This window comes from Phaseolus vulgaris, chromosome 8 (assembly GCF_051622355.1).
Source record: "Phaseolus vulgaris cultivar YP4 chromosome 8, ASM5162235v1, whole genome shotgun sequence".
Lineage (NCBI taxonomy): Eukaryota > Viridiplantae > Streptophyta > Magnoliopsida > Fabales > Fabaceae > Phaseolus > Phaseolus vulgaris.
In genome coordinates this window covers 44,756,895-44,784,506 of record NC_143505.1, presented here as the reverse complement: position 1 = coordinate 44,784,506, position 27,612 = coordinate 44,756,895, and the positions used below count along the sequence as shown (strand labels likewise).

At 32.9% G+C, this 27,612-nt stretch overlaps 1 protein-coding gene across 3 annotated transcripts; it reads left to right on the top strand.

Annotated features, from left to right (window-relative positions):
* LOC137823575 (ARM repeat superfamily protein) lies at positions 1–26,115 on the top strand. 3 transcript variants are annotated; one of them, XM_068628764.2, is made up of 28 exons: positions 1–238; positions 623–856; positions 989–1,170; positions 1,572–1,692; positions 2,156–2,383; positions 2,540–2,756; positions 2,851–2,996; positions 3,081–3,238; positions 3,322–3,471; positions 3,543–3,591; positions 4,835–5,026; positions 5,508–5,675; positions 6,856–6,995; positions 7,542–7,662; positions 11,020–11,157; positions 11,279–11,356; positions 14,188–14,330; positions 14,933–15,050; positions 17,080–17,214; positions 19,711–19,904; positions 20,007–20,154; positions 20,236–20,358; positions 20,452–20,541; positions 20,633–21,127; positions 23,950–23,999; positions 25,069–25,160; positions 25,690–25,760; positions 25,844–26,115. In XM_068628764.2, the coding sequence occupies exons 1-28, from the start codon at positions 143–145 to the stop codon at positions 25,868–25,870; spliced, it is 4,104 nt and encodes a 1,367-aa protein (XP_068484865.1). In that variant the 5' UTR covers positions 1–142; the 3' UTR covers positions 25,871–26,115. The 3 variants fall into 3 exon arrangements, 2 of the variants coding, with proteins under 2 accessions (XP_068484865.1, XP_090150049.1); XR_011083149.2 differs by lacking the exon at positions 23,950–23,999; XM_090293923.1 differs by lacking the exons at positions 11,020–11,157; positions 11,279–11,356; positions 14,188–14,330; ... (9 more) ...; positions 25,690–25,760; positions 25,844–26,115 and adding an exon at positions 10,744–10,928.
* Positions 26,116–27,612: the final 1,497 nt, after the last annotated feature.

The window sequence follows — 27,612 nt, the reverse complement described above, 5'->3', positions numbered from 1 at the left end:
TAGTGTTAACGCGCGTGCTAGGGCGGGTTCCTCCCTGCTCAACGAAAACGAAACGGCCCTTTACTCATTATTTTTCACACACTCCCGCTCCTTTTCTTCCCAAACTACGCTCTGCTTTGTTCGTTCGTTCCTCAATTCCTCCATGGACGAATCCTCGCTGCAATTAGTCTCCGAAATCGGAAGACACCTCGCTCAACGAACTCGTCCCAACAAGGACTTCATCGTCAAATCCCTCGGAGTAAGTTTCTCCTTCTTGGATACCTTCTCTTTCTCGAATGACACTTGCACCACTTATATCTGTGATTTTTATCGTTTGCCGATGAATTTTGAGTGCGTTGAACTAGGTTGTAATAAATTATCAGTCTCGAGAATTACCGTGACATTTTGAACTCTGTTTCTTGAAATCAGTTTCTAGGTGTTTGGTTAGATGGTTGCTAGTAGTTGGGATAATTAGTTACTTTTCTGAGTATACTAGTCACTTTGTGGTTCCATTGTAATCAATTTCAGTTTCCTCTCTAAAATGGTTTCCAGTGAGTGTTGGTTACCTTACCCGCTGGTAAACTAAGTACATTATTATTATTATTATTATTATTATTCTCATTATTATTATTATGCTGTGCAGAAAGCGGCAAATGCTTTGTCTCAGATAAAACAGTCTCCTCAACCACGGACGGCCAAGGAATTACAAGCTGCTAAGAAACAAGAAGATGCTCTGAAGCCCCTGTCAAATGCTGTGGTTTGTGGTGGTATGCTTCAACATGCAGATAAGGAAGTTAGACTTGTGGTTGCCACGTGTGTCACCGAGCTCTTTAGACTTATGGCACCTGAACCGCCTTTTGAAGACAAGCATTTGAGGGTATCTATTATGTGTAGCATAGTTGAAATATGTGTAGTTTTTTCTTTTACTCTTTTTTGCTTCTTGACTGCTTGAATTATATACTACTTTAGTTTAATTGTTGCGCTGACTGCAGATGTATTTTTATTTCAGGATGTATTTAAACTTATCATTAATTTGTTTGAGGATCTAGCTGATACTGCAAGTCCATTCTTTTCGAAAAGGGTTAAAGTATTGGAGATAATGGCTCAGTTAAAGTGTTGTGTGTTAATGCTGGAGAATAACTGCCTGGACCTAGTTCTTGAGATGTTCAATATTTTCTTCTCAGTTGTGAGGTTTAACATGAGATCAATCTCCTGCCTCTCCCTCCCTCTTTGTGCTTGGCTACTTTACTGTATTTCTGGGATTATTATCTAATTGGGGAAAATTGTATTAGCTTATTTTAGATTTACCAAAGGTCTTTTTATACGGCGGACACAGTTCAGTGTCTGACTTCTAAGACAAAATTGATAGTTTTAGCTTATAATGGATTTTTCATATCATCCATTTATCCTTAATGTTTAAGTTATGTAATACAACAGTTGGTGGGGCTTGGGAGGTTGTAGTTTAATAACCATAGCTGTTATTTCTTGTGAAGCAGCCATTCCTTATAATTGCAGAAATATGCAATCCGTTTTCGATTGTTGATTTTCATGGAAAAATTAATGACACCTGACCCACTTCACCTCTTTTGCAGAGATGAACAACTTCTCACTAGTGCCATGACTTCTATAATGATAAACATTTTGTATGATAGTGAGGAGGCTTTTCAGCAACTATTAGGAGTGGTTTTACAAAATCTTGTCAAGCAAAAAGGGGTAAGATGATTTTTTTTTTTCAATTCTTTTAATCGTAGTTAACATGTGTTTTCTATTTTTTTTCATGGAAATACACAAATGAGCTTTGTAATTGAAAATCAAATGCTGAGTGTGATGCAATTTCATTTATTTCCCTTTTTTGTCCACTAGAATATGACTATTTTCCAGAAAACACTGTGCTTCATTGTTTTGTGAAGTCAATTTGCTTAGTGTATTTTATGTTTAAAGCCTTCTAATTTGGTTTGCTTTGGTTTGTAAGGTCTGATGCAAATTATTTTCGCAATTTGATTTCCTCTTTAATTGCTGGGAATACCATTATTCATGATTATATAGTGATAGTGACATTTAGATATTTTTGAGTTTTTGTTTTGTCTATTCGGATGTTTTGGGTTTGAAAAAAACACTTCTCTATATCTGAAATGAAGTCATATTGTTTCAAAATCTAACTCCAGCAGAATGGCAGGATGCAAATTTTGCTGCTGAAAACCTTGCTGCATCAGTCATCAAAACTTGTGCTCAAGAGGATGAGCTAAACCTCCTAGTTTGTGGTTTTTTAGCTTCTTGTATACATGACAGAGATGCTATGGGCAGTGCGCTTAAACAATATTACTATGAAATTTTCTCAAAAGTTTTCGACTGTGCGCCTGAGATGCTTGTGTCTGTCATCCCAAGTTTAATCAAAGAATTATCGGTACACACCTTTACATCAAAATTTTAAATTTTACATAAGATGGAACCAGTTGTTTGAAATTGGTTCATTTATTGTCTACATGTCCATTCTGTTTTTTTTTTAAAATGTATTGGTACTCTTACTTTTTTTTGGCTGTATTTGCATTTGACTTTACAGGCTGATGAGGTTGATGTTCAGATAAAAGCTATAAATTTGGTGGGGAAGCTTTTTGCACTTCAACATCGTGTTGCTCAGAACTATCCTCTTCTTTTTATGGAGTTTTTGAAAAGATTTTCTGATAAATCTGTGGATGTTAAGATTAGTGCTCTACAATGTGCTAAAGTTTTCTATTTAGCAAATCCCTGTGATGGTACAGAATCATGTGATATTATGAGTAAGCTCCTTGATAAATATTCTTCATTGATAGTACCTTGTTTGGTTCCATATTCAATATTCAAATGTCCTGATAATTTCGTCCAACTGAGCAGCTTGTGTTGAAGATCGATTATTAGACTCTGATGAACAAGTGAGAAAGCAGGCAGTGTTTGTCGCCTGTGATATTTTTAGTTCAAACCTAAAACTTGTTTCATCCAAACTACTATCTCAAGCCACCGAAAGACTTCGGGATATAAAGGCATGTGCTGTGGAATTTTGTTTGCTTTCTGAAGGAAAAAATAGGGACAATATAGATTCCTAATAATTTGTAATGCTTTTACAGATAACTGTTAGAAAAAGTGCCTTGCAAAAGTTGATCAGGGTATATCGAGATTACTGCAAGAAATGTTATGAAGGTAGCATGGAAATTAGTAATCACTTTGAAGAGATTCCCTGTAAAATTATGAGGCTGTCCTATGATAAAGATTGTAAGGAGTTCAGGTCAGTTTATGAATTCAAGATTGCTAGTTGATTCAAAGTTAGAGTTTTCTTGTTAGAAGTGAAAGTTATTTTTCATTGTTCAGGTTCCAGAACTTGGAATTTGTTCTTTCTGATGATCTATTCCCTGAGGATCTTCCAATTGAGGAAAGGACAAACCATTGGATACACATGTTTTCTCTTTCCCGTTTTCCTCTTGAAAAGGCGCTGGATATTATTTTGGTTCAAAAGAGAAGGTACTAATACCAACATGGTGTGAACAGGATCAAAACAGAGTATTGTTTATAAATTGTTCCTTTCTTTTCAGGTTCCAAAATGAAATGAAAAACTATTTGACTATGCGGAAGAAAATGAAGGTAAAAGTAAAATAGTTGGTGTATTTACTCATTATAAGGTGACCTTTTAGTATGTTTTTTGTTGGACAGAAATAGGTGGAATACTTCAGTAAGTTGTTAATATATAGCTGATTAAAAAGGCATACATAAAATCAAACTAATTATTAACGAGTAGTGAGTAGAGACTAAGGCTTGCTATTTGTTAGTAGAATATTTTATGTAATTAAGTAGTAGAGGCTTCCTACTTGTAATTTTAGAGTGATTGACTTGGCAGTAACAAAACATAAGTTTGTTATTACAATCTTATGTATGTAATTAGGATATATTTTTTAGACATATGGAGCAAGAGTGATGATTATTAGAAACGGACTGGGCATAGGTCACTAGCAAAAAAATATTAAAGGGAGGAGGAATGTCCAAGTCTTATAAGTAACAATTTGCCCATATTCTACAGGACCTTTTAATACCCTTTACGCCCAGTACCTGATATCTTTAGATATTTCTTATATTTCTAAACACTAACTGACTCTCTAAATATTCAACTCTGTAACTGTCAGAATCCTTTGATTTTTGCTGGAGAAAATATTTCCTTGTACAGTTTTAATTACATAATTAGGAGATTTAATTACATTCCATAATTAGGACGATTAATAGATTGATAGTATATTTTATATTTAATGTACACAATCATTGATCCTTAAAAATTATAGGGATAGAATCATTGTGTCCATCACAAATTAGGATTTTCAATTATTAAGTTTTTTTGTATTCTATTTAAGAGCAATTGCTCCTCTATGAATATTATCAGAAACAGGTTTTCTGATAGTAACTGTCAGAAAGACTTTAGTATGATATTAGGAACAAATAGAGCCATATTTACTTTTTACAACTAGCCTAAGGGAGGAGGATTTCCCAAACCTTATAAAGAATATTCTGCTCATATTTTTAGCTAGCGTGGAACATTTTCTAATGGTTCTCTTTATAGTGGGAGAATCACAACTCAGGAGGGTCTTTATAATAAAGGTTTAACTTGTGCACATGATTGAATTTCAGCCATAACAATTTGCTCATCTTATGGGTTATATTTTTTCATTGACTTTTATTATAATTTTTTTACTGAAAGTCAATCATTACTTTTTTCCCCAATTGGTAATTAATAGTTAAGAAATTGTATGATGGAATCAGCATAACATATGGTCATTTTTATGTGTTCTACCTATGATTTGATAGCTTGATAATAATGGAGCTTGGTAACTATTTTCAGGAAATTTGTCTTGAAGAAATGCAGAAGAAGATTGATAGTATGTTTACAAAATTGGCAGCATTCTTCCCGGATTCTCACAAAGCTGAAGAGTGTCTGCATAAGTTAAACCAAATTAAAGATAATAGTGTGTTTAATTTACTTGAACAATTGTTGGAGGAACAAGACTTCACCATGATTGGACAAACTATGAAAGTATGCTGTTTGGTTCCCACTTATGCACACAATATTCTATATCAGAAATTTGAATGAGTTTTTTAATTGAATGTCATGCATAGTGTTCTTTTGTGTGTGGTCCTGTGAATAGGGAAGTGTTAACACTTCTGTACAATTAGTCATACCCTAAACAGTTCTCTTATGATTGAAAGTGAATTAGTTTTGCTGGATTAAGGGTTGAGATTCTCATAATTTTTCTTTCGTTGCTCTTCCCTCAGTAACCTTGTTTTCTCCCTAAAAGTAAGTGACTTGTGTGATGATTATGCTTCAGGAGTGTTGCAAATGAGAATATGTAATGATTGTTTTCATGTGTCAAGTTTCTCGAACTTTTCTATACATCCTGTTGAATGTTCTCTATGTATATTTTTAATCTTAGTATTCTGTATGTATTTATTTTTGTTTTTGTATAACCATCCATATTCCCCATTTTATGTCTTTTTTTTTTATATTTTTCTTGCAGGATAAACATCTGGTAATGATTGGAGATTATGAGTTTTTACGTCCACTATTCTCCAAATGTTCATCCAACATTTTCGGCTCAGAGCATGTCAAATGTATCTTAGATTATCTTACCAATAATGAAAATGGAAATAGGAATTTGGAGGATTCTTCTGCTAATCTTCTGCTGGTAATACAATGCTTCTTAGTCGATTTTCATACACTTTCTTCAATATAGTTAGTTCTGATGTAGACATTTCAAGAGAATAGGGAACTAAGAATTGGAAGAATAGGAAATGCTAAAGAATGAATGGATTCCTAATGTATTGAATTAGGAAAAAGATACAGAAGTTTACAAAATGAGTCGGACAAAAAAATTAAGAACTCAGATCACAAAGCATCCTTTTTTATAGCTAAACTACTAACTGTTAAAGTACCAACATAAAAACAGAAAAACAAAGTAACTAGCTAAAAAGTCCCGTCCTGTAACAAATGCTCCCCCTTCACAGAATCCTTGGAGGCAAACTCTATTTGAAGAGTTTTCCTTTGAAAAATCTTTTCCTCGAGTTTGATGGGGGTGGCGTTAGAGTAAGTACTTTGTTATATTGGGTATGTACTCTGTTACAACTGTTAGCTATTACTACTCTATTACAGCTGTTAGCTATTACTACAGTGTTACAACAGTTAGCTATTACTTACTACTATATCTTTTATTGTAAGCAGTTACCTATAAAACTCTTGTAGGCTTTTTATTTCATAAGTGAAATAACACAGTTCAGTTTGTTAACAATGTTTTCTATTGTTCTGTTCCTTTCACACAAGTGCATTCAAAAGTGATATTTTACTATGGTTTTGTTATGTTGGCCAAAGATGTACTCATCCTAGAAGTTTATGCAATAGGAAGAAGGCTTAACGCATGATATGTTTGTTTCAATCCTCTTCAAATGAAATATCTTCAAGCTTGAAGAATAACAAACCATAGATTATTGGGTTTGGATTTTTTATTTGTTTAGGATGTCATATGAGTCTGCTTATATGTTCATTGTAAGTTAATGTTGATGAGGAATGAAAGTGTGATCAAAATAATTTAGATATCTCATGAATGAACGTATGTAGTGCAAAAGCTTAATCCATCAGGTTTCAGGAATGGTTTTGTGTGTTTTCTTTATCAATGTCGTCTCTCTGTCAGTAATTAATTCAAAAGTAGAGAAGGTTTTTGAATATGAAGTGATTTATGGCTACCCTAAGAATATTAAATTATTTTTGCTATTAAAGCCAAATTGAATCAAACCTATTTGTTTGTAGGAGTCAAGCAGTAGTCTTTAATTTGAATTACTTGATAAATCTTGCCACCATTTTATTTGAATCAGGCTATTGTTCGATATTTCCCCTCTATGGTGAAAGGTTTGGAAAAACAGTTCTTATTGTTGTTGGAACAGAAAAGTCCTGTTAATGACAAGCTGATTGAAGTTATAGCAAAGGCAGGCTGTCATATGTCTTTCAATCATAGGTATTTTCAACATATGTATGCTAAATATTTTTACAGAATTACACGCCAGATAGTCTGCTTTAATAAAAACTACCATTGTTGCTACTATTTCAATGAATACTTGTATTGCATCCAAATGTGTTTTGTTTTAATTTGAAATATTTTTTATAAAAGAGTCCTGTGTTGGACTTTTAAAGGTTTGATCTGTAACTTATTTTCATGATAAAAACAGTGGCTTTTTCCTGGACTTCTGATGCATCTGGTGGGGTCTTGCTTTGAGACATTAAGTAATTTATAGATACTTTGTATTCATGTTGTCAGCTTGTTAATTTTCAAATTTTGTTCTCTCCTTTTGTCAGATTTTGCGGCTTCTCCAATTATGTAAAGTTGACTAAATGTACTAAGAATCTATAATTATGATTAAGATAGTAATTTTTTGGAGTTAAGTTGAAACTTTTCTTTTAGTTGGAGAAATGTCAGCTTTGAGTTAACCATTCGAAGTAAAAGTCGATGAACTGATATTTGACTGCCTTCCTAATTTAGTTTCCCTGTGTTTTCTATATGCAGTGATATTTATCCATTTTTAAGGAGACTTTGCTTGGATGGAACACGCAGACAGGCCAAATTTGCTGGTTCTGCGATTGTTGCTTTACGTTTTGAACAATCAGTTTTTAGAGAGTTATATGAGGTATACATTTTTTGTGTGAATGCTACTTCTAACTATATATTTGTTATTTTAGTTTTTTAGTGAAGAAAACAACTATTTATGTTTAACAGCTACCAACTGAGAGACAATTTTTAGTTTTATTTTTTCCTATAGTACATATTAATTGCTCAGGCATCATCACTTGAAGATTCTGAGAGAAGCAAGATAAACTTGTAAAGGAAGAAACTGATATATGTTATTATTATTGGTTGTGAATAGTAAGATTACACGGTTCAATGTAACTGGACACTAACTAATTGAATAGGGTGATGAACTAGAGAGAGAAATACAGTACAACAATGCTAATGATAGGATCCCGTGAACCCTTAACTATATTCTTTAACATATCCCTCTCAAGTTGTAGGTGATTGGACTAAGGGTGGAAGGTTACACATCTTCCGCTTATTCCTCAAATTGAAACCAAGTGGTAGAAAGGGCTTTGGCTAGAATATTAACACATTGCTCAATAGATGGGATTGGTAGTATCCTAGAGGAAGTGCTATTGACATTCTATATTAGAGTTAAGAGAGAGAGAAAAGAGAAAAAGTAACTTTTGTATTGATAAATTGTACAAAGGAAAACAAGGATTCTCTTTATACAGGGGTTGTAAAGAATAACTGATGAAAAACACCTATAATAAAGCTAATATCAAATAGATTACAATTATAACACCTCCCGTGAACTCAAGGTGGGTGACGATTAACAAGAAGAGTAACCACTTTGAAAAAGTAACTTTTGTATTGATAAATTGTACAAAGGAAAACAAGGATTCTCTTTATACAGGGGCTGTAAAGAACAACTAACAAAAAAAGGTATCTCCTTAAAAAGGGTAACAACAATAGACATATAATCATTCGGTAGTTAGAAAATAACATTTGTATACTTTTTGAAGGAGGGAACATCTCTGAAAAACACATTTAATAGCCTTTGCATAAAGTTTTTCTAACCCTTGAGAGACATTATGAACAAAAATATGTACAATCAAACACTTGAGGAGAGACATGAAATAAAGGATCATTTGGAAAAATTATGGAGTGAAATTTTTTGATTTTCAAGATAGGAAGAAGACATTTTATTTATTAGAAAACATGTAGTGAGGACTCTATCTCTCCGATGATAGTGAGGAACATTTGGGTTTAGCGTTAAGGAGCATGCAAGATATCCATTCTTCCTCTTCACTATTCCACTTTGTGTTGGTGCGTGGGGACATGTAGAATACTTTGCAAGGATAAAAAAGAAGAAAACTCAATATAGAAATAGTTTTTAGTGTTGTAACTTTGGAAGATTTTAATTATTTTTCCAAATTGGTTCTTAAACTCGTTAAAGGATGTGAACATGGACAAAATTTAAGATTTATCTTTTATTAAATAAACCTAGCTACATTAAGAAAATTCATCAATGAAGGTTACAAAATATCTAAACCCAAAAGATGTCCAAGTGTTTGAATGAATGGTAGAAAAAATTGAGTTACATCTTTTTTTTAGTTTGTACTTCCACAGATTGAGAAATACATGTTGACATACTTGTTGTTGAAGAAGATTTAGCTTGATTTTTAAAATTTTCAGATTTAAGTCTCATATTCATGGTACTCATCACAAAACTTCGAATCTCCCTTTTCAAATTTAGACATATGGACTGGCTTGTCTTGGAAAAAGTGTAAGGAGTAGTAACTTTCTTGGATATGACCATGCTCTTATAGTATGTGCATTTAGAATGTCCATTCCAACTTCTATGTCCACCATAGTTGCTTTGTTCTCCTCCTCTATCGTTGATGAAATTTCAATAACTCAGTTGATTTTTCATCTTTTTCCGAAGTAGGGACCTGAAGAAGTCTAGTGACTAAGTTGTCCATTGAAGGGATCTTTTGGCTAACCAAAATTTGTTCACATGCATGATCAAAGTATGGATGTTGACTTCTCATAATCATGACCATGTATAACTTAACAAGTTTTTCCGGTTAATATCCTCCAATGAGTTAATTACAAAAGCTCTTTTTAGTTCTGCTATTGATAGACCTAAATACAATACAATTTCATTTTTAGTTTACGTAGTTCTATCTCAAATAACTAACTTATACAAAAATTGCATATAATTTCATATATTTGTATATATTAAATGAAAAATTAATTCTTTAACATTATAACAGCTCTTCAACCCCCTTAAAATGAGGAAAAAATGACCTAGTTTATGTGTAGAAGCCCGTATCCATAATCACCCATGCTTCAAGTTTATTTGATTGTTGTAAAAGGTTGAGAGTTGAGTAAACACTTTGTTTCCTTCTTATGGCTAGTGGCTACTAAGGGTGGCAATGCGGGACAGGTCCAGCAGGCCAGCCCCCGCTTTGAGAAACAAAGGGCCAACCCACTATTTTGGCCCATTGACCTGCTTAGGCTTGCCCTGCATAACCTGCAATCCTTGTGGGCCAGGTATGGGGCAAGACGAGCCAACCTGCATAATAATAAAAAGGGTGCTTCTTCCTGCATCCCATCAAATTTCTTCCTGCACCCCATCAATTCTAGAAATTGAGTTATGGAAGGTAAAGTAGCTGTTCCAGAAAGTTTATTCTAGAATATTTTCTATTTCTCTTCTAAATTTCCATTTTCGAAATTAATTTTTATGTTATGGAAATTAAATTCCTAAATTGATGAGGTGTAGGGAGAAGTTTGATGGGATGCAAGAAGAAACACCCTAATACAAAATTGCCTCCTCCAACTTTTGTTCTTATTAATGTCATGTCCCAGTCCCCCCACATGCTCTCTTGACTCCTACTATTTCTGCCACCCTAAATACCTTTTTAGTTCGTAGTGTGGTAGGAATATTAGGGGAATGTAAAGTCATTGGAGAAATTATTAAAATGAAAACAAATTAAAAGAGGTAAAATGTGGTCCCTAGCGATGCAAATTGATTATTGTCACACCAACACTACCACCATGCAATTTGCAGACAAGATAACGCTTGTTTTTTCTATATATATTACAAGTGCATTAATATTTATCATTTCTAATAGAATTTTAATTTTCTTATGTGGGCTGACCCGCAAGACCGGGGGCCATGCCTTATGAGGGGTGGGCCAACCCGGTCCACATTTTGCAGGACAATACGGGGTGGCCCAGCCAGTATTGCCACCCCTAGTGGCTACTAGTGAATTGAAGCTATACCTGTTACCATACAGCCGTATTTGCATGTTGGTTGATTTGTGAAAGCTCAAATTGCTCCATGAGCATACTTCAATCTGTCTATTGACAGTTATAACTTAAAGCTATTTGTTACTAGTAGGTGATTTGCTTCTTAACACTGACAATTAACATTATCCCTTTCTGTTTTTCTGTATGTGCCCAGGAGCTAATTGATTCTTTATATAGTGAGCGGAATGTCCCTACTATTTTGCAATCTCTGGGATGCATTACACAATATGTTTCCAATTTTGAAACTCGAGTTGAAGAGATCACGTCATATATATTCCAGAAGATCATTCAAGTACTTAAATTTAATAAATTGTCTTGCTTGTTTAATTTATTCTACTAGAGCACCGTTGATATTTTTGGAAAATATATTAGCTGTTTGAATTGTTCATGAAATAAGTTGCGTCTTTGATTAGATGGAGCATTTGGATGATGGTCATTATGTGACATCCTTGGGTGACACTGCTCAATGTAGCGAATTTTGTCAATTGAAGGTTAGTATGAGGAATCAAATATTGCATTTGATTACAAAGTTCTCATCTGACTATACATATAAATATTTTTTTAATCTGTTATATGTTTCTTGTATATTGTGCCCATATATTGAATTTATTTTCTTGTTTTCAAATTGCAAATTGCAAATAGTTTTCGTAGAAATAATCTCGTCTTTCTACTCACTTGCCCATCTTAAAATTCCAGCCACCTTAAATACTTGTACAAAGCAATTGATTTGTTTGTATTAGCTTATTCTAGGGGCCCAAAAAAGAACTGAAAGCATGACTTCTTAGGTATTGGATTTCACGTTCAGTATTCATACCTTTTGAGGCTTTAACTAAATATTAGGGCAGTGGGATTCGGAAATTCAAGAGCAATAAAATACACATTTGAAGACATCTTTTATTTGAAACTTCAATTAATAAGATGAAGGAGAAACAATGTATTCAACCTACACTGTGGTGCTTTTTATTGATGTATAAATAGGAGTTACAAAATAAGGCGAGGCATTTACCTTAAATCCTTACCCTAAAGTTGGTGCATACAAACAAAAAAAATAGTAAAATAACATTACATTTTAACAGAAGACAATATTCCACTGTTTTTTATATCAGTAATGGAACATATCAGTGACCAAATCCTTTATAAAAATATATCGAAAGCCATAACGGTTTATGGAGGAATCATCATGGACAAAAAAAAAACAATATGTACATATACATATATAAAAATACAATACATACACATAAATATTATAAAAAAATACACCACTAGTTTCCATCATAGTTCTGCCTTAGTAGAATTTTGATGACAATGCAATATTCAAGACCAATTATTAACAATCTCTTAATAATGTTTTAAATCCTTGATAGTTGTTGATCCCAAAAATGTTATAGTGGGATAAATGCTATTTTGACATTCATTAACAATAAAATGTCTTACATGTCTCAAACAAAACATTCAACTAAATGCAAACACAAGATTCCTAAACGTGAATCATCAATCATCCTTCATCATCTTCTAAATTCAACTCTTTTTTATCATTGTCACCAGTATTACAATGATACATTTCTTTATTGGAAATCAAAATCCAAAAAGTGATCTTTTATTGGAGATTCTACATCGACTATAGATATAACCAAATTATAATATACAAATGTATGTAAACCTCATATTGTAAGCTAATTTTGTAAGATTGAATTAGACTTTAACTCCATTTTGTAAGATAGTATTAGAGCCTATCCTAACAATGTTTGTAAGACCTATTGTGTCACCCATTATCAGACCATTATTAGACCCAGTGTTATCGAAAAATCCACTATGGCGGTGCTTTGTGTCATAGAATGTTGTCATAGAACGAAGATGGTGAAAGTTGCGGAGAGATGATGTAGCAACCAATCAAAAATGAAGGACAAACAGTAGGTGCATTGTGACACCCATGAGATGTAGATTGCACATTGACTAGGAATAAGACCAAATCATAATATATTAGTGGCAAGTAAACCTTACTTTACAAGTCAGTTTTGTGAGGTTGAGTTAGACATAAACGTACTTACTAAGACAACCTTAATGAATGATCCCTCATTTCTTCACTAAGAGACAACCCAAACGTTTGTTTTCCTTTTAACAAAAGGGGTTGGGCCATACAACCTCACTTAATGCAAACATTATGACATTGACCTAGCTCCGTATCCAGATTACAACAACCTCCTTCATTGTTGTGGAATCACACCCACTAATGCTGCTGCTCATAGTTGACGTTGCCATTGCCACTAACACCACTATTGCAGCTGTCGGCATTGCTGTTGACACTACCCTTGTCACTGCATTCTGTTGAGAGTTTTTTTCTTTAAATTATCTTTATTTAGTGCCACCCACCTTAATTTTGTTTTCTTTTTCACTTTAATTATTTCATGAAAATTTTCCACTATAATTATTTTCTGAAAACATGTCACCTATTTTTCAGCAACAACAATGACCACTGAATAGGACACTTTAAAAACATGCCTCATAAATCTATATTTTACAAGTGGTGGGATGGTTGTTGACATGATAAGCCTAACTAAATCATACGATACTGACTTCTAAGGTGAGGACTATATTCTTATATGCAATAATTTGTCAGTATGACTAGTCGGTATGGGTTCTCTAGTCATAGTTGGGAAGTTCTTGTCTTTGTGTGGTTCCACAATCAAAGCTTGTGGATCACTAGATCACCCTTGTTTCATATATTGCCACCAAGGATTGAGTTTGTTCGCAACAAGTTAACACATCTTAATGTACTGTTCTTTAGTTTTTTATATCGGCTAGCCTTTAATTTTAATATCATGTTTTTCTACCATGCTTTGAAGTATTTTTTATCAAGGGCAAGAAAATCTCTTCCAATGATGTCCATCATCTTTATAATTTGGTTACTTCTACGACACAAATCTAGAGAATATGGGCTCGTAGACCTATCTCGATAAGCTTCATCACCTGGTGGATAACTTTCCATTACTGAAAACTGAATCAAATACTATCGACTCTTTTTTGTTTCAACCAATGATATGGTTAGTGAGTTGTTGCACCTTTTCACTCAATCAACACTTCATGTTTCTCTTGGATCTTGGATACTTGGTTGTAATATAAAGAGTTTATTGAATTGTGGATGTAATCTCATACATATTTATTTATAATGAGAGAATAATTGAATAAGGATACTATCACTTTGAGTCCCAAAACAATAGTTAAACAATGTTTCAAAGAATTGCTATTTACATAAAGATATGGTTTTTGACACATCCCAAAATGGCCTTGTAATTTGTTTAGTTTCATGACCTTGATTTTGCAGATTTATGGGCTGAAAACACTGGTGAAGGTTTCTTTGCATTATGAAGGAAGTCATGTTAAGCGCAATATTAATGGATTGTTGGACATTTTGTCAAGAATGCTACAAGAAAGTGATAATTTCGTTAATATAACTGCTAGCTCCTGGTATAACTTCTATATTTCTGTAGGTCAATTTTATGTATGCCTATCTTTGGGTACAATGCTTTCTTCTTCATTTTCCACTTCTTTGATAAAGTTGATTCCTTGTTTTTACTTACAAAAACCTTGTTTTTTGTTGTTTTCAATTAACGCACTCTGATATGTGATCACTATCAGACTTTCTTGTTTTCAATTTGTTTTACTTACAAATATAAAAATCATAATGGTCAGATGTTAGGTGTAGCAGTTAGAAAGTCAGTGATTTGGAACTTTTATGTTGCTGTACCAAATAAATTTGAGGTTATTTCCTGGTTTACTTTTTTGTGTTTATACAACATCACCTTTTTTTGTTTTGCTCTTGTATACAAATATCCATATTATTTTTTTTAAATTCCTAAAACTTAGTGCAGTTCAGCTGGTTCATATAGGAATAAGATTCACATACTAAGGATTTTATATTAATCAACTTTGAAATTGTATATGTTACAAATACCTTATAGTTGGATAATTGTTATTTGCAAAGTTTAAAGACCTTAGTCTTGTAGTGAATAGTTACTAATTCTTAAGTCACATATCAGAGTGCGTTTTGTTGTGTTTATTGCATGTAGTGAAAATGATAAGGCTCATATTAGATTAGCTGCGGCAAAGGCAATCATTCGTCTTGCTAGAAAGTGGGATTTACATATTACTCCTCAGATTTTTCAGTTTTGTATATTGATTGCAAAGGTATGTATATTGAACTGTCTACATATGAAATAATTCAGTTGGTAGAGGAAGTAGATGAAATTTAAAGTTGATGACAACATTAATAAAATTGCTTAGTTTCTAAAATACTAAATTCAATATTGAGATATAGTAACATTAAATTATTAAAAAACACAATACCTTTCAAGATGTTTATAACATTGGCTTAAATAATACAAGAATTCTATTCATCTATTGCTACAATAATAGCTTCTTTGTCTTAAGAGTTGGAAATTATAGTTTCTTTTATTCTTTCAAGAAAGCTCCAATGAGCACTAAATGGACTATAGTCAAATGCCTATTAAAAGGTGGACTTGTCTAAGTTGAATCATATTCTTGAGGTGGGAAGAATAATTGTTTCTTGTGCATTATTGAATGATTAAAACACTTGTAGTTATAGATGAGGGATAAATTAATTCCATAAGTTTGTGCATTAATTAGGAAAACCAAATGAAAAGAAAAGAAAATAAGGAGAGAGGAAAATACTATCTTATCAAATCTCTAAACATATTGTCAACACTCTCATTCAAGCTAAAAATTATCATATGCTTCTAGCCTATTACTAACATATCCAATTGAGGACCTTGTCAAGATTTATAGTGAAAACATGTAACTCCTTTCTTATACTTGTTTCCATGCTTGAACTTAGTTGAAGTTTGGCACATTTCTCTTGTAAGTTTCAAGACTAAGTTCACATGTTCTTCCTTTTTATATTCATTTTTTAGATAAATTAAATTTGTATCCTCAATATGCAAAGTTGATCCAACTTGTCCTGACTTTTATCCTCGTGTTCTTCTCTATATATTCATTTTTTTATCATTGATCACTCTTAGATGAATTTTAAGCCCAACCTCACAAAAACAGTTTATATGATTAGGTTTCTACCCACGTATATTCTTTAATTTGATCATATCTCATGTCAATATGAGGTCTCCAACACACTCCAACAATTATAAATGTTCCTTCACAAAATTTTAAAATAGGAAACAAATTGAAATCTGGTAGTATTGTAATTATTAAGAACATACCAATTGATATTGAAAAGAAAGAAATTTTATAAATAGGGGATTATTAGGATAAAAATATCGTAATATCTTTGTTTTAATTGGGAAAAACATCCCTAAAATCTACACATTCATTTCATCAAATTTTATTTTCTTTTTTAAGAGAATGTGATTGTTACAAATAGGGGACTTAAGAATCTAATTAGTATGATTGTAATCTATAAATTATTTCTTTATTCCTTGTCTCATTATTCAAGTTGGTATCTCTCAACCTTGGATGTTCTGTTTTTGCTGCCACCAAAGTGTGTGTGAAGCATTAGATGAACTTAAAATAAAGGTAGACATCTGTATTCAATTGTACTGTGATAACATGTCATCCACTGACATTGCTCATAATCCATTGCATGATGGGGACCAAACATAAGGAAATTCAGAGACTTCATTAGGGTCTTGTAGTTACTACCCATGTCCCTACAAAACATTAGTTAGCTAACTTCAGAACATGTCCCTACAAAACATTAGTTAGCTAACTTCAGAAGGAGTGTTGTAAATAAGGGATTATTAGGATAAAGATATCTTAATATCTCCACTGTAATTTGAAAAAATATTTGTAGTATCTACACATTCATTCTGGTAGATTTTATTTATTATTTTATGAGAATGTGATTGTTACAACTAGGGAAGTTGAGAATGTGATTTGTATGATTGTAATCTATAAAATATTTCTTTATTCCCTCCATTATTCAAGTAAAACAAGCCAAACATTGGCTAATGTTTACTATCGTGTTAAAAGTGAATGGAATTTTAAATTGATGTAGATCTTATCTATGCCACTTGATTTTGATATGAAATTTGGCACACAAGGACAAACATACTAAATTTGTGTTTTGCCTGTATTGCTTTTAAAAATTTAAAAATAGCTCTTCCATAAACTATAAATGATTCTCAATTGATTCATTATTATATTTTTTATTTTAACTTTTGTTTTGTATCTTTCCGTATTTCAGGACTCTTCTTTGTTTGTTAGTAGCACTTTTCTTTGTAAGACCCAAAAGTTGTTGAAAGAGCATAAATTACCAATGAGATTTGCTTGTGCTTTTGCTTTGGCAGCGACAAATGGTACTGGCAATCAGCAATATGAGGTGTGTTTATGGGTCCTAAATTTTATGTGTAATTTTTACTATTTTATTTTTTTCTATTCATGTCAAGTTGCATTACTTGTTGGATATTTAATTGTATTCCATGTGGTTGAAATGTTTTTATCATGACTGTTGGTATTATTAAGGCTATGGCAAGATATCTAATGGGGTGGAATGGAATTGATTGGAGTGGAATTGAATGAAACGAAGTTACTATTTTCATCTTTTAGTTTTTTTTATTATTGTAAGAAAAAATACAATGGTTCCATTTTTTGTGAAATTGAAGGGTAAGGAAATGAGATGTATGGAATGGAGTGCTTTCCATAAAGTTTCTCTCCATTCCATCTAGTGTTATTACTAATCGGTTATAGTGTCGCCATGCCGGAAGGTGGTGGCAGATTTTCTGATCACCGCCACAACAAGGCGGTGGAGATGCATATTTCTCATGGCAGTCCATGGCGACCGCTTTTTGCATCATGGGATGCTAACAGGAACGACAATAGCGAAAAAGGCGGAGAGAATAAGGTGGGCAGAGGCGTGCAGGATCTGATGATCTTGTGTGGCGGCAGCGGCGCAAGGTCCAATGAGCTTGTGTGGCGGCAGTGGCGGTGTGCGTTGTGACAGCGGCAGAAAATGAAGTAGATATATGGGATTACCGTCTTTGTTATGCGGTGCAAAATAGTAAAGGATTAGGGAGCTGCCCAATGAACCCTAATTTCAAATATTTTAACTCATGAAACACTAATTATTCAAATTAAGTTTTGAATGTGCTGTGTGGCGTCATTGGAAGGAAGCTGATAAACCTAATTGAAATTGCAAAACCTACATAAAACTAGGTTTATTTGGGCCTTACTTGGCCCATTTAAAACATTATAATTATTGCACCTTCACAATTCAAATCCACAACACCTTTATCCTGCCACCACAACACCTTCTCTAATATTTTTTTGAAGTTATCTATACGTATATGTTGTATTTCTTTCAATCGCAATGCTTCCTCCATAAACCATAGTGCACCTTTGTTTCCATAATCTGTGAATTATATACTTCGACTCCATTAAATAATACCTTTATTCCTCCCTAAATTTTAGTTAATACCATTTTTCTTATTCTTAGGCACTGGTCTCTTCTCGCGTAGATGACCTTTGCTTGTCTCCAACCACTACGTGTGGTTCCATGTCTAACAACTTTTTCAGTAACAACTGACATTGAACTTGCCCTTTCCATATCTGGTACCAACTTTTTTATCGAAGATCATTTTACGTCTCCCCTCCGAATTGTGTAAGTGTTTGTGTTTCTCTCTTCAACTCTAGTTTTCTCTCTCCTCGATGTGTGTATGGCAACATCAAGTGTTGCTCGATATGAATAGTTAGTTGGCAATAAGTTTGCATAAGAGATAGGATTATGTTCACCATCTTACCCAAACAACGACCTCCATTGATGACAAAAGATAGTTGAAAGAAGATTAAATATATTTCTGAATGTGTTTACAAATGTGATTATAGTATAAATTTATAGACTATTTACAACCTAATTAAGGAAATAAATAATAGATAATTAAAGCTATACAAATCAAATCAAATCAAATCACTAAAAGATATTGAATTTGTCCTAATAAATAGAAAACATAATCTGCAGTAATTATGGAATAATTATCTCCTAATTATGCAACACTCCCCCTCAAGCTGGTGAATGTATATCTATCATTCCTAGCTTGCAAGTAAGATCTTTGAAATGTTTTGTGGGACGTCCCTTAGTGAACATTTTTGCCAATTGGAGTTTTGAAGGAATGTACTAGATGACTATAAGACCATTATCCACGTTCTCCTTAATGAAATGTCGGTCTATCTCTACATGCTTTGTTCGGTCATGTGGAACTGGATTGTGTGCAATACTGATGGCAAACTAATTATCACACGTCAAACCCATAGGAGTTTCATATTTTATTTTGAGGTCATATTTACTTATGGGGTTAAGGTTGTTGATATCCTTTTCAAACCTTATCAAGTGGGTTGCAGTCACTTATATACTATAATTTGACTTTATCTTTAGTTGATGTGGGTTTTTCAACACATCCCCTCACGTCGAGGACTGAACATCTCGAGTGTGGGACTAGGGTGGAACCCGATAGCAGGTGACATGAGGCCCAACTCCTTGCTAGGGTAAGCTATGAATGACTTTGGTACCATCTTAAAGTATTGGAATTTAAGTTTAACTCAATCTTATCAAACCGACTTGTAAGGTGAGGTTTACACCCCGCTTATATACTATAATTTGGTCTTATCTCTAGTCAATGTAGGTTCTTCAACATGATTTTACTTGAAAGAGATAGTGTAGGGTTTTATTTCCCATTACAGCCTTACAGCCCTAGAAGAAAGCCTGCAATTTTATCATTATTGTTTTTTCTTGATATGACATAAATTATATTCTAGAACCTGTCCTATTTTAGGTTATGCTTGTGCTGATTAATGGTTTGGTTATTGATGGTGCTTCTTTTAGAACTACAAGTATATGGCAGAGTTTATAAGGGATTACAGTATAGTAGCCCATAAGCGAGAAACTTCTGCTACTCAAGGAGTCATCATTGATTACCCAGCATACATTTTGGTCTTCTTGATCCATGTGCTTGCTCGGAGTAATGACTTTCCATTTGAAGTTTGTCCAGATGAAAAAATTTATGCTGACGTTTTCCGGTAATATATTGCAGTTATTATTCTTCATATTTTAGTTTTAACAGTTATGGCATATGAATATACACCCTTAGATGGTGACACATCTTGGTTGCTTCTTTGTAGTCCACTTTTCTTTCTCCTGCAGGCATTAGTTGATATCAATATTGTTAATGGTCACCTGAACATTGTCGATGATGCTTTCCAACATACAGTTAGTATTTTTCGAGCAATCAGAATGGTTGAGGATGCTGTTGATGCACAAATGACAACTGTAAGTTTTTTTGAGCTTGTTCTTCAATAATTGCTTGCTTTTTGTTGTATGTAAGATTTATTTGAGTTTTATGAAATGCAGAAGCTGCACATGCTGGCTGAATTTGGGATATTTACATTAAACGAATTAAGTCACGGTGGAATCTCCAAATTGCAAACACCTGGAAAAATTTTATTGCCTTCATCATTATATAGAGTGACTCTCGTAAGCTTTCTTGAGGATGCTTTAGACAGAAGATTTAATTAGTTTCTAATTTATTTATTTTTAGCTTATACAGTAAGTTGTTTTTAACTGCAGACTACTTCAAAATGTCCAAAGTCTTTTTTTGATGAAAATTTTCTAAGGAGAGTTTTTCATGCACTTAAGGAAATTACTGTGGCTCAAAAGGTACGTTTTTTGTAAATACAATTGTCAATAATTGTTTCTCATTTTTTTTTTAATGATGCCATTCATTTTTATTTTTATCTCCTTTTTTTAGGGGGGTGTTGGTGTGATTGATGCAAAACAGACTGCAAAAAAACTTTCTAAGCATGGTCATAAGGGTAAACAAGATGTTAAAAAGTCTAATATTAATATTGATGGTGTACTGGACTTGGCATCTAGCAAACCAGATGATTTGTCGAGGAGAGAAATAACAAATGCTAAAACTGCGAAGCCAGACATCCCTTCAATGAAAAGGAGAAAATGTGTGTCTGTATCTTCTCCTGGTTCTGTTGGTTTGCCTGAATGCTCTAAGATCGCGAAGCAACAAAAAATACCATCAAAACATTGTGGAAAGACAATAGAGAAAAACATCCTTTCGTCAAGTGATTCTGTGTGCTCTAAGGGTTCTCTGTATGAATCACATGTGCAAACCCGTAAATCAAAAAGAGCTGCTGCTTGTTCATTGGAGAATGCTGTGACAAGTAGCAAACATACTGTTGAACCTTTCAAATGTCCTAGAACCAAACGGAAAGATACATGTGACTCAAAGGTTGGTGGGAAATTCGTTGAAATATCATAACTTTAGTATTGTTTTTTTGTGCTCATGAAAGAAATTTGATTTATTTTATCTCTTTGATTCATTTTATTTTATGACTGCAAGTGTTTACTAAACTTTTTATCCTAACAGTTCTTTGTACAGGCTCTCAGCCTAATGCAACTAGGTTATATAAAAATTATAAACAAAAATTAAAAACCATTTATTAAGCTACTATCAATAGCATATGCTTTATAAATATCCTGAAGCTTTAATTATGTTGAATCAATAAGTAATTTAATCATAATGAAGTCACTTGAGAAAAATACAAAAGAATTAGAATGAGTTTGAGAGAGTGAATTTCTCTCTCTTAGGATCTCATGTTTATAATAACTTTGGATACATCTGATAACAGTTCTTTGTACATGCTCTCAACCTAATGGAACTAATGTTATATAAAAATTATAAACAAAAATTATAAACCATTTATTAAGCTACTATCAATAGCATATGCTTTAAAAATATCCTGAAGCTTTAATAATGTTGAATCAGTAAGTAATTTAATCATAATGAGGTCACTTGAGAAAAATACAAAAGAATTAGAATGAGTTTGAGAGAGTGAATTTCCCTCTCTTAGGATCTCATGTTTATAATAATTTTGGATACATCAGATGAAGTGTATGAGAGGGAAGAGAAGAGACTATGAAAATATATGTCTAGGAACTACTACAACACAAAGCACACATTTTTACTATAAATTCTATTTAAGACTATTTGTTCTAACTTATGTGTCAAACTTGGAACAAATAAATTCAATTTGAGGTCTCACAAGGATTTTGTTAACACATCTACAAGTTGACCATTTGATCCGGAAAACTCAGTGCATATTTTCTTGGACAACAACTTTTATGGAATAAAATGATAGTCAATTTCTATGTGTTTAGTCCTTTCATGGAACAATGGATTGGAAGCAATGTGGAGAGCAAGTTTGTTATCACAATACATCTTCATCAGCTAAATCTCACAAAAATCTAATTCTTGGAGAAGTGAGGGATGCCATTACTCTATACTAAGCTTGAGCAGATGATCGAGCAACAACATTTTGTTCCTTGCTTTTCCAAGAGATAATATTTCCTCCTAGCAAAAAAGCAATATCCTATAGCAGAGCACTTGTCCATAAGAGAACTAATCATTAGACTATCCAAAGATTTGGGTATTCCCTTTATTGTCATAGAGTATTCCTTGTCCTAGAGCCTTTTTGAGATATTTTAGAATACGGATGACAACATTCCAATGATCAATACAAGGATTTTGTCTGAATTGACCCACAACACCAACTGCAAAAGACAAATTTGGTCTGATAATTGTAAGATAAATAAGTTTTCCAACTAGTCTTTTATATCTTTCTAGATTAGAGAAAACTTCTCCTTGATCTATTATTAATTTCTGATTTGGATCCATGGGATAATCCATTGGTTTACAATCAATCATATCTCTCTTTTAGGATGTTAAGAGCATATTTCCTTTTTAGATGTTACCACTAATTCCTTTTATTGGGCTACTTCTATGCCCAAAAATTATTTTGAGATTTCCATAATCTTTGGTTTGAAAATTATTGTATAGGTGTTCCTTTAACGGAGAGATTTTAGCCGTATCATTTCTTGTAATAACTATACCATCAACATATACTATTAACTATGAGACATGATTTTTTTTTTGCAAAAAAAGTAAAATAATTATTTTTTATTTATACGGGCCAGCGAGCCAGCCTGCTCTGCCCCACTGTTGGCTTGTGCAAGTTGCGGGTTATGCGGGATGGCCAAAACGGGTCAGCACACTAGATAAGTGAGTCCACCCCTCTTTTTTTGGTAGCAGGCTGCTGGGCGGCCATCTCTAGTTGATAAGTAATAAAAGGTAGTAACAATGGTGTAGAAAGATTTTATTGGGAATTTTGGGTGTCAAGAGCTGAAGGAACAAAAGACTACTAAGGGCACATGTAGAACATGTTCGACAAAATTAGAATATTGTGTAGGAAGGAAGAACGAAGTTGGTTTAAACAAGGTGACATTAGCATACAAATATACTTGGTCTCACGACAGTAACATCAATATCCTTTTTAAAGTCGAGAATAGCCCAAGAAGACACATTTGATGGCTTTAGCCGAGTGTTTATCTAATCCTGGAAACATCATGGACAAAACATACACAACCGAAATGTGTCTTCTTGATATGAAAGAGGGGTTCTTTTGGAAATAGAAATGAGTAGGTAACTTGATTTTTAAGTGAAGAAGGCATTCTGTTAATGAGAAAACAGGTACTTAGAATAGAAAACATAGTTTGGATTAGCTTTTAACTTATGGGGATTTTTAAGTGAAGAAGGCATTCTGTTAATGAGAAAACAGGTACTTAGAATAGAAAACATAGTTTGGATTAGCTTTTAACTTATGGGGACTTTTAAGATATAAAATCCAACTGTTGAATCTTTTGAGGCAAGAATTCAAACCTTTGTTAAGTTTGTAAATGCTTAATTGCTTATTGAGATGTTATGTGAGAAAGTTTATGAAAAGCTGATATGCATGAGTTGATTTTACGTTCTAGCATATGGGATATGTTTGACTCATTTTATCTCCTTGATTTTTTTTTTCTTTTCGTTTCCTTTAGTACTAGTTGAGAAGATAGCGCTATGCTTTTCTTCTTGATGCTATATAAGAAATAGGTGTAATGAATCCCTTGTTTTGCCTCATTTTGTCCTTACTCGTCTTTTGTACTTATATTATGCTGCTTACGTGTTTCTTGTGGAAACAATTCTTATGAATATCATTTGATTTTTTGATGTAGAAACAAGATATACTAGAAGATGTTTCGAATAAAAATAATTTCAGCCTTCGGTGAGTTTTATGATAACTTTATTATTTCTAGTTTTTTACCCCTTTTTTATTGAAAAATTTCAATTTTCTTTAAAAAGTGTCAAGTTTGGTAGAAGAATATGTCTAAATTCATTAGATCCTATTTTGAGCAACAAATTTGAATCAAATCAATTCAGATTTGTCTAGAATTACATACATTTATTTCTTGTTTCTAGGGATGTTCGGGTTGGGTTGGGTTGGGTTCATCAAGTAGTTATTCAACTTAATTAAAATAGTTTGGCTCGGATTAAGTTCCATTAGAATAATTTTTCTTCAAAATCCAAAATCAACTAAATCAGTAATGAATTCGGTTGGGTCAATGGATACCCAAAAAATTAAAATTATTTATGAAGTTAAAAAGTATTAGTTTTTTTTTTTATCAATGCCTTTTGATATAACTTTGAAATATTTAAAGTATATATGTGTCATTGGTTAGGCCAACTACTAGACTGTCAATTGAACTCTTCTAGTAATGTTAGATTTGTTTAGTAGTTTGTAGACTAGTCTGTCTATTATTGCATAGACAATAGACAGTCGAATATCTTAACGATTTTTTGTACACTTGAGGTTTATATAGAGAGTCTAGTTTGATTGTATGTATGATCTAATATTGTTATTCAATATAATAGTGTTTTCTTTCAATTCTCTTTCTTCTGTGATTTTCCTATTGTTGTGAACCCAACAAGTTTAATTGATATTGACTTGATTTGGTGGTATTCCACTCTTGATTTCTGTTGATTATTTTCCCTCGCTTCTTTTTTGATACAATGGTGGGTACTGGGAGTACTTGTAAACATAAATTCTTTAAGTTTACTAGTCAAAAATCACCATAAAATAGTCCATTAATATCCATGTGCCTGCAGTTTCATGCCAATGCAGGTATCTCATTTCTGATTTCACCTTTTTATTTTTTCATCACCTTGAGACTTGACCAGCCGATAAACACATCTGTATCAGCTATTCATCTTGTTTTCCGTATGACTTATGTTTTATATGCCGTTTTTGTTTTGTCTTTGAAATAAATTACAAGGTTTCTTGTTTCATGTTGCAGTGAACCTGGTGAATATTCTCTTGGTGGTGTAAAGCCTGCACTTACTAGACGCCTAGCTGCCAAAGAGAAAACACCACTGAATAAGGAAAATAGTAAGTAGTTCAACAACCAGCAAATGGATCTTGTGGCTGATATTTTATACATTACAGGCACTGCCTATTAAGAACAGTTCTAATATTTAAACATTCCTAAGCATGTAAAATTCCGTGTTCTAGATAAACACAGAAAAATAACCTGTGATTATGATGTGTTCCATGGTCCGTGGGTGGAAATACAATTACAAATCGAGGCATCATAAAAACTTTTTAAACAAATGTTGTACATGCAATAATCACTGTTAAAAACAATTTGCCATCTTTTCTACACTCACAGGTTGAAGAGGAACAAATGAATTCAATACTTCTATATGTCTTAACGAAAAAAACACGGGTGTTATATGTAAACCCTGCACCATAACTGTTCTGTTACTATATAACAGACTCTCTATGAACTATAACACACTGCCGCTAAGATAACTAAACGATGTTTAGTTTTCTGCTACTTGTTGATTACTGGTTCACAAGATTTAATTGAATGTATGTATATATGGGATTTTTCATGCCCTCAAGAATTTTGGTGCAGCAAATGTAAATACCAGGGGAGAATGCATGGAGACATCAGCTTCAGAAGTTGTCAGTACAAATGCAAATGCTGTAAAGTCTTGCCCAGCTATATTTTGATGCCCTATTTAACAAATGTTTATTTTGCTTTTTAAACTGTTGTTGCTTATTTTCAGGTTAGAAGAACAAGACGGAAAGTATAAATATTGTGCCGTGTTCTCACGGATACGGAGCTTTGAAGACCGCGTATCACATACTGCAACCTTCCCCGTATTGAGAAGAACTCGAGCTTGTGTTTATACGTTTTCTTCTAATCTTGTATGCATGCTAAAACTTCCAGACTCCCAAACATATTTTCTTTCTTGTATATATATACTAATATTTTCATTTAGATATAATGATAGAGAATAGCACCAACAACAGTGGAGGGGGGCATTTATTTTAAAAACTATTACCATGCGAAAATCAAATGTGAGATATAATGAAATGTCCAGTTGAAAAAAGCATGAAAGTATTAGTGTAAAGGAGAACCAAATGTATACGAATTCGATCAATAAAATGCAGAAGTTAACAAATGATGGATAATATTAAATACCAATGAACTTCATCCTTTGAGGATATGCTAATTGAGTTGGAAGATGAATAAAAAAGGTCTTTTGAATTGGGAAATCTTAAAAAAATTTCAGCACAATTTAGAACTTGGTTAGAAGATAATAAGTCCATATCCAAAATTACGACAAAGGTAAAAAAAAATAGATTTATAAGAAAATTTCTACTCTCTATGAACAAGGGACAACCTGGATAGACTTTATCATTAATTATAGATTTACCCATGTCATGAACAATAACTAAGGTTAAAATAATCTTTTTGGCCTTATATGAATAAATATTTGTTAGAAAGAATATAATATTATAGTGTTACCACTCCATTTGTTAAGACTTTTGATAATGAATTCTTGTCAAACAATAAGTTAAGACTCTTGATAGTCTGAATACTTAATTGAAATAACTTTGTTCGTATAATTATTCTCTATATTTCATGTAAGCTTCTATTCTTCAACGTAAAGTGTGTGTCATTGTCATGAATCTAACACACAAGAGTTATTTCCTCAAGCAGCTTGTCTTTTTCCAATATTTATCTAAAACATGTCAAGTAATACTTATTCGGTGTAGAATTTCTCGAATTAAGAGCATTAAAAGAAGTCTTAGAGTTTGCTGATTAATATTTCCTGAAATGAAAGGCGGGGTGAAGAGTTCAGATTCATGTGTTCTTCCTTGTGTATTAGACGAAGACTCCATGTTCGTTTGACCCTCAAATTCATCAAATGAAGATTTAATTTATCTAAACTCCTGTATTTGTCAAAAGAAAGGTGTTAGACATAAATTTTTTAATTGTTTATTGCTAAGTCGGATGAATCATTTCCACGTCTATCATAACACTGGTTTAGTTTATTTGTAAAACATATATAAGATCATCTAATTCATTAAAAATCATAGTATTGATAAAAATAGTATATTAAAAATTTGGAATGTTACAGTCCACCTTCACCTCCAGTTGTTTAAGGCTGTTTCTTCCTGCACCTCCATATATTCTTCTCCCACCTCCATATATTTTCATATTTCCAAAAATACTCCTCAGTAATATTCCGGATTATGTAATCCGGAAGTCTTTTTAAATTCATAATTAACTTCCAGATTACATAATTTGGAAGTATTTTTTCAGATGCAGGATTAGTTTTCGAATTATGTAATCCGGAAGCTAAAAAAGACTTCCAGATTACATAATACGGAAGTCTCTTTTAAATGCATGTATGGATTACATAATCCGGAAGCTATTTTATGGGGGTGGCACAAGAAGGCTAAAAAGGTATTTTCATGTTGTGTATGGGGGTGCCAGAAGAACCTATGGAGGTGCAGGAAGAAACAGTCGTTGTTTAATCATCCA

Coding starts and splice junctions, on each gene's coding strand:
- LOC137823575 (XM_068628764.2), top strand. CDS start 143: ATGGACGAATCCTCGCTGCAATTAGTCTCCGAAATCGGAAGACACCTC. Junction 2,384..2,539: donor GTTTAATCAAAGAATTATCG/GTACACACCTTT, acceptor TTGACTTTACAG/GCTGATGAGGTTGATGTTCA. Junction 25,761..25,843: donor TCAGTACAAATGCAAATGCT/GTAAAGTCTTGC, acceptor GCTTATTTTCAG/GTTAGAAGAACAAGACGGAA.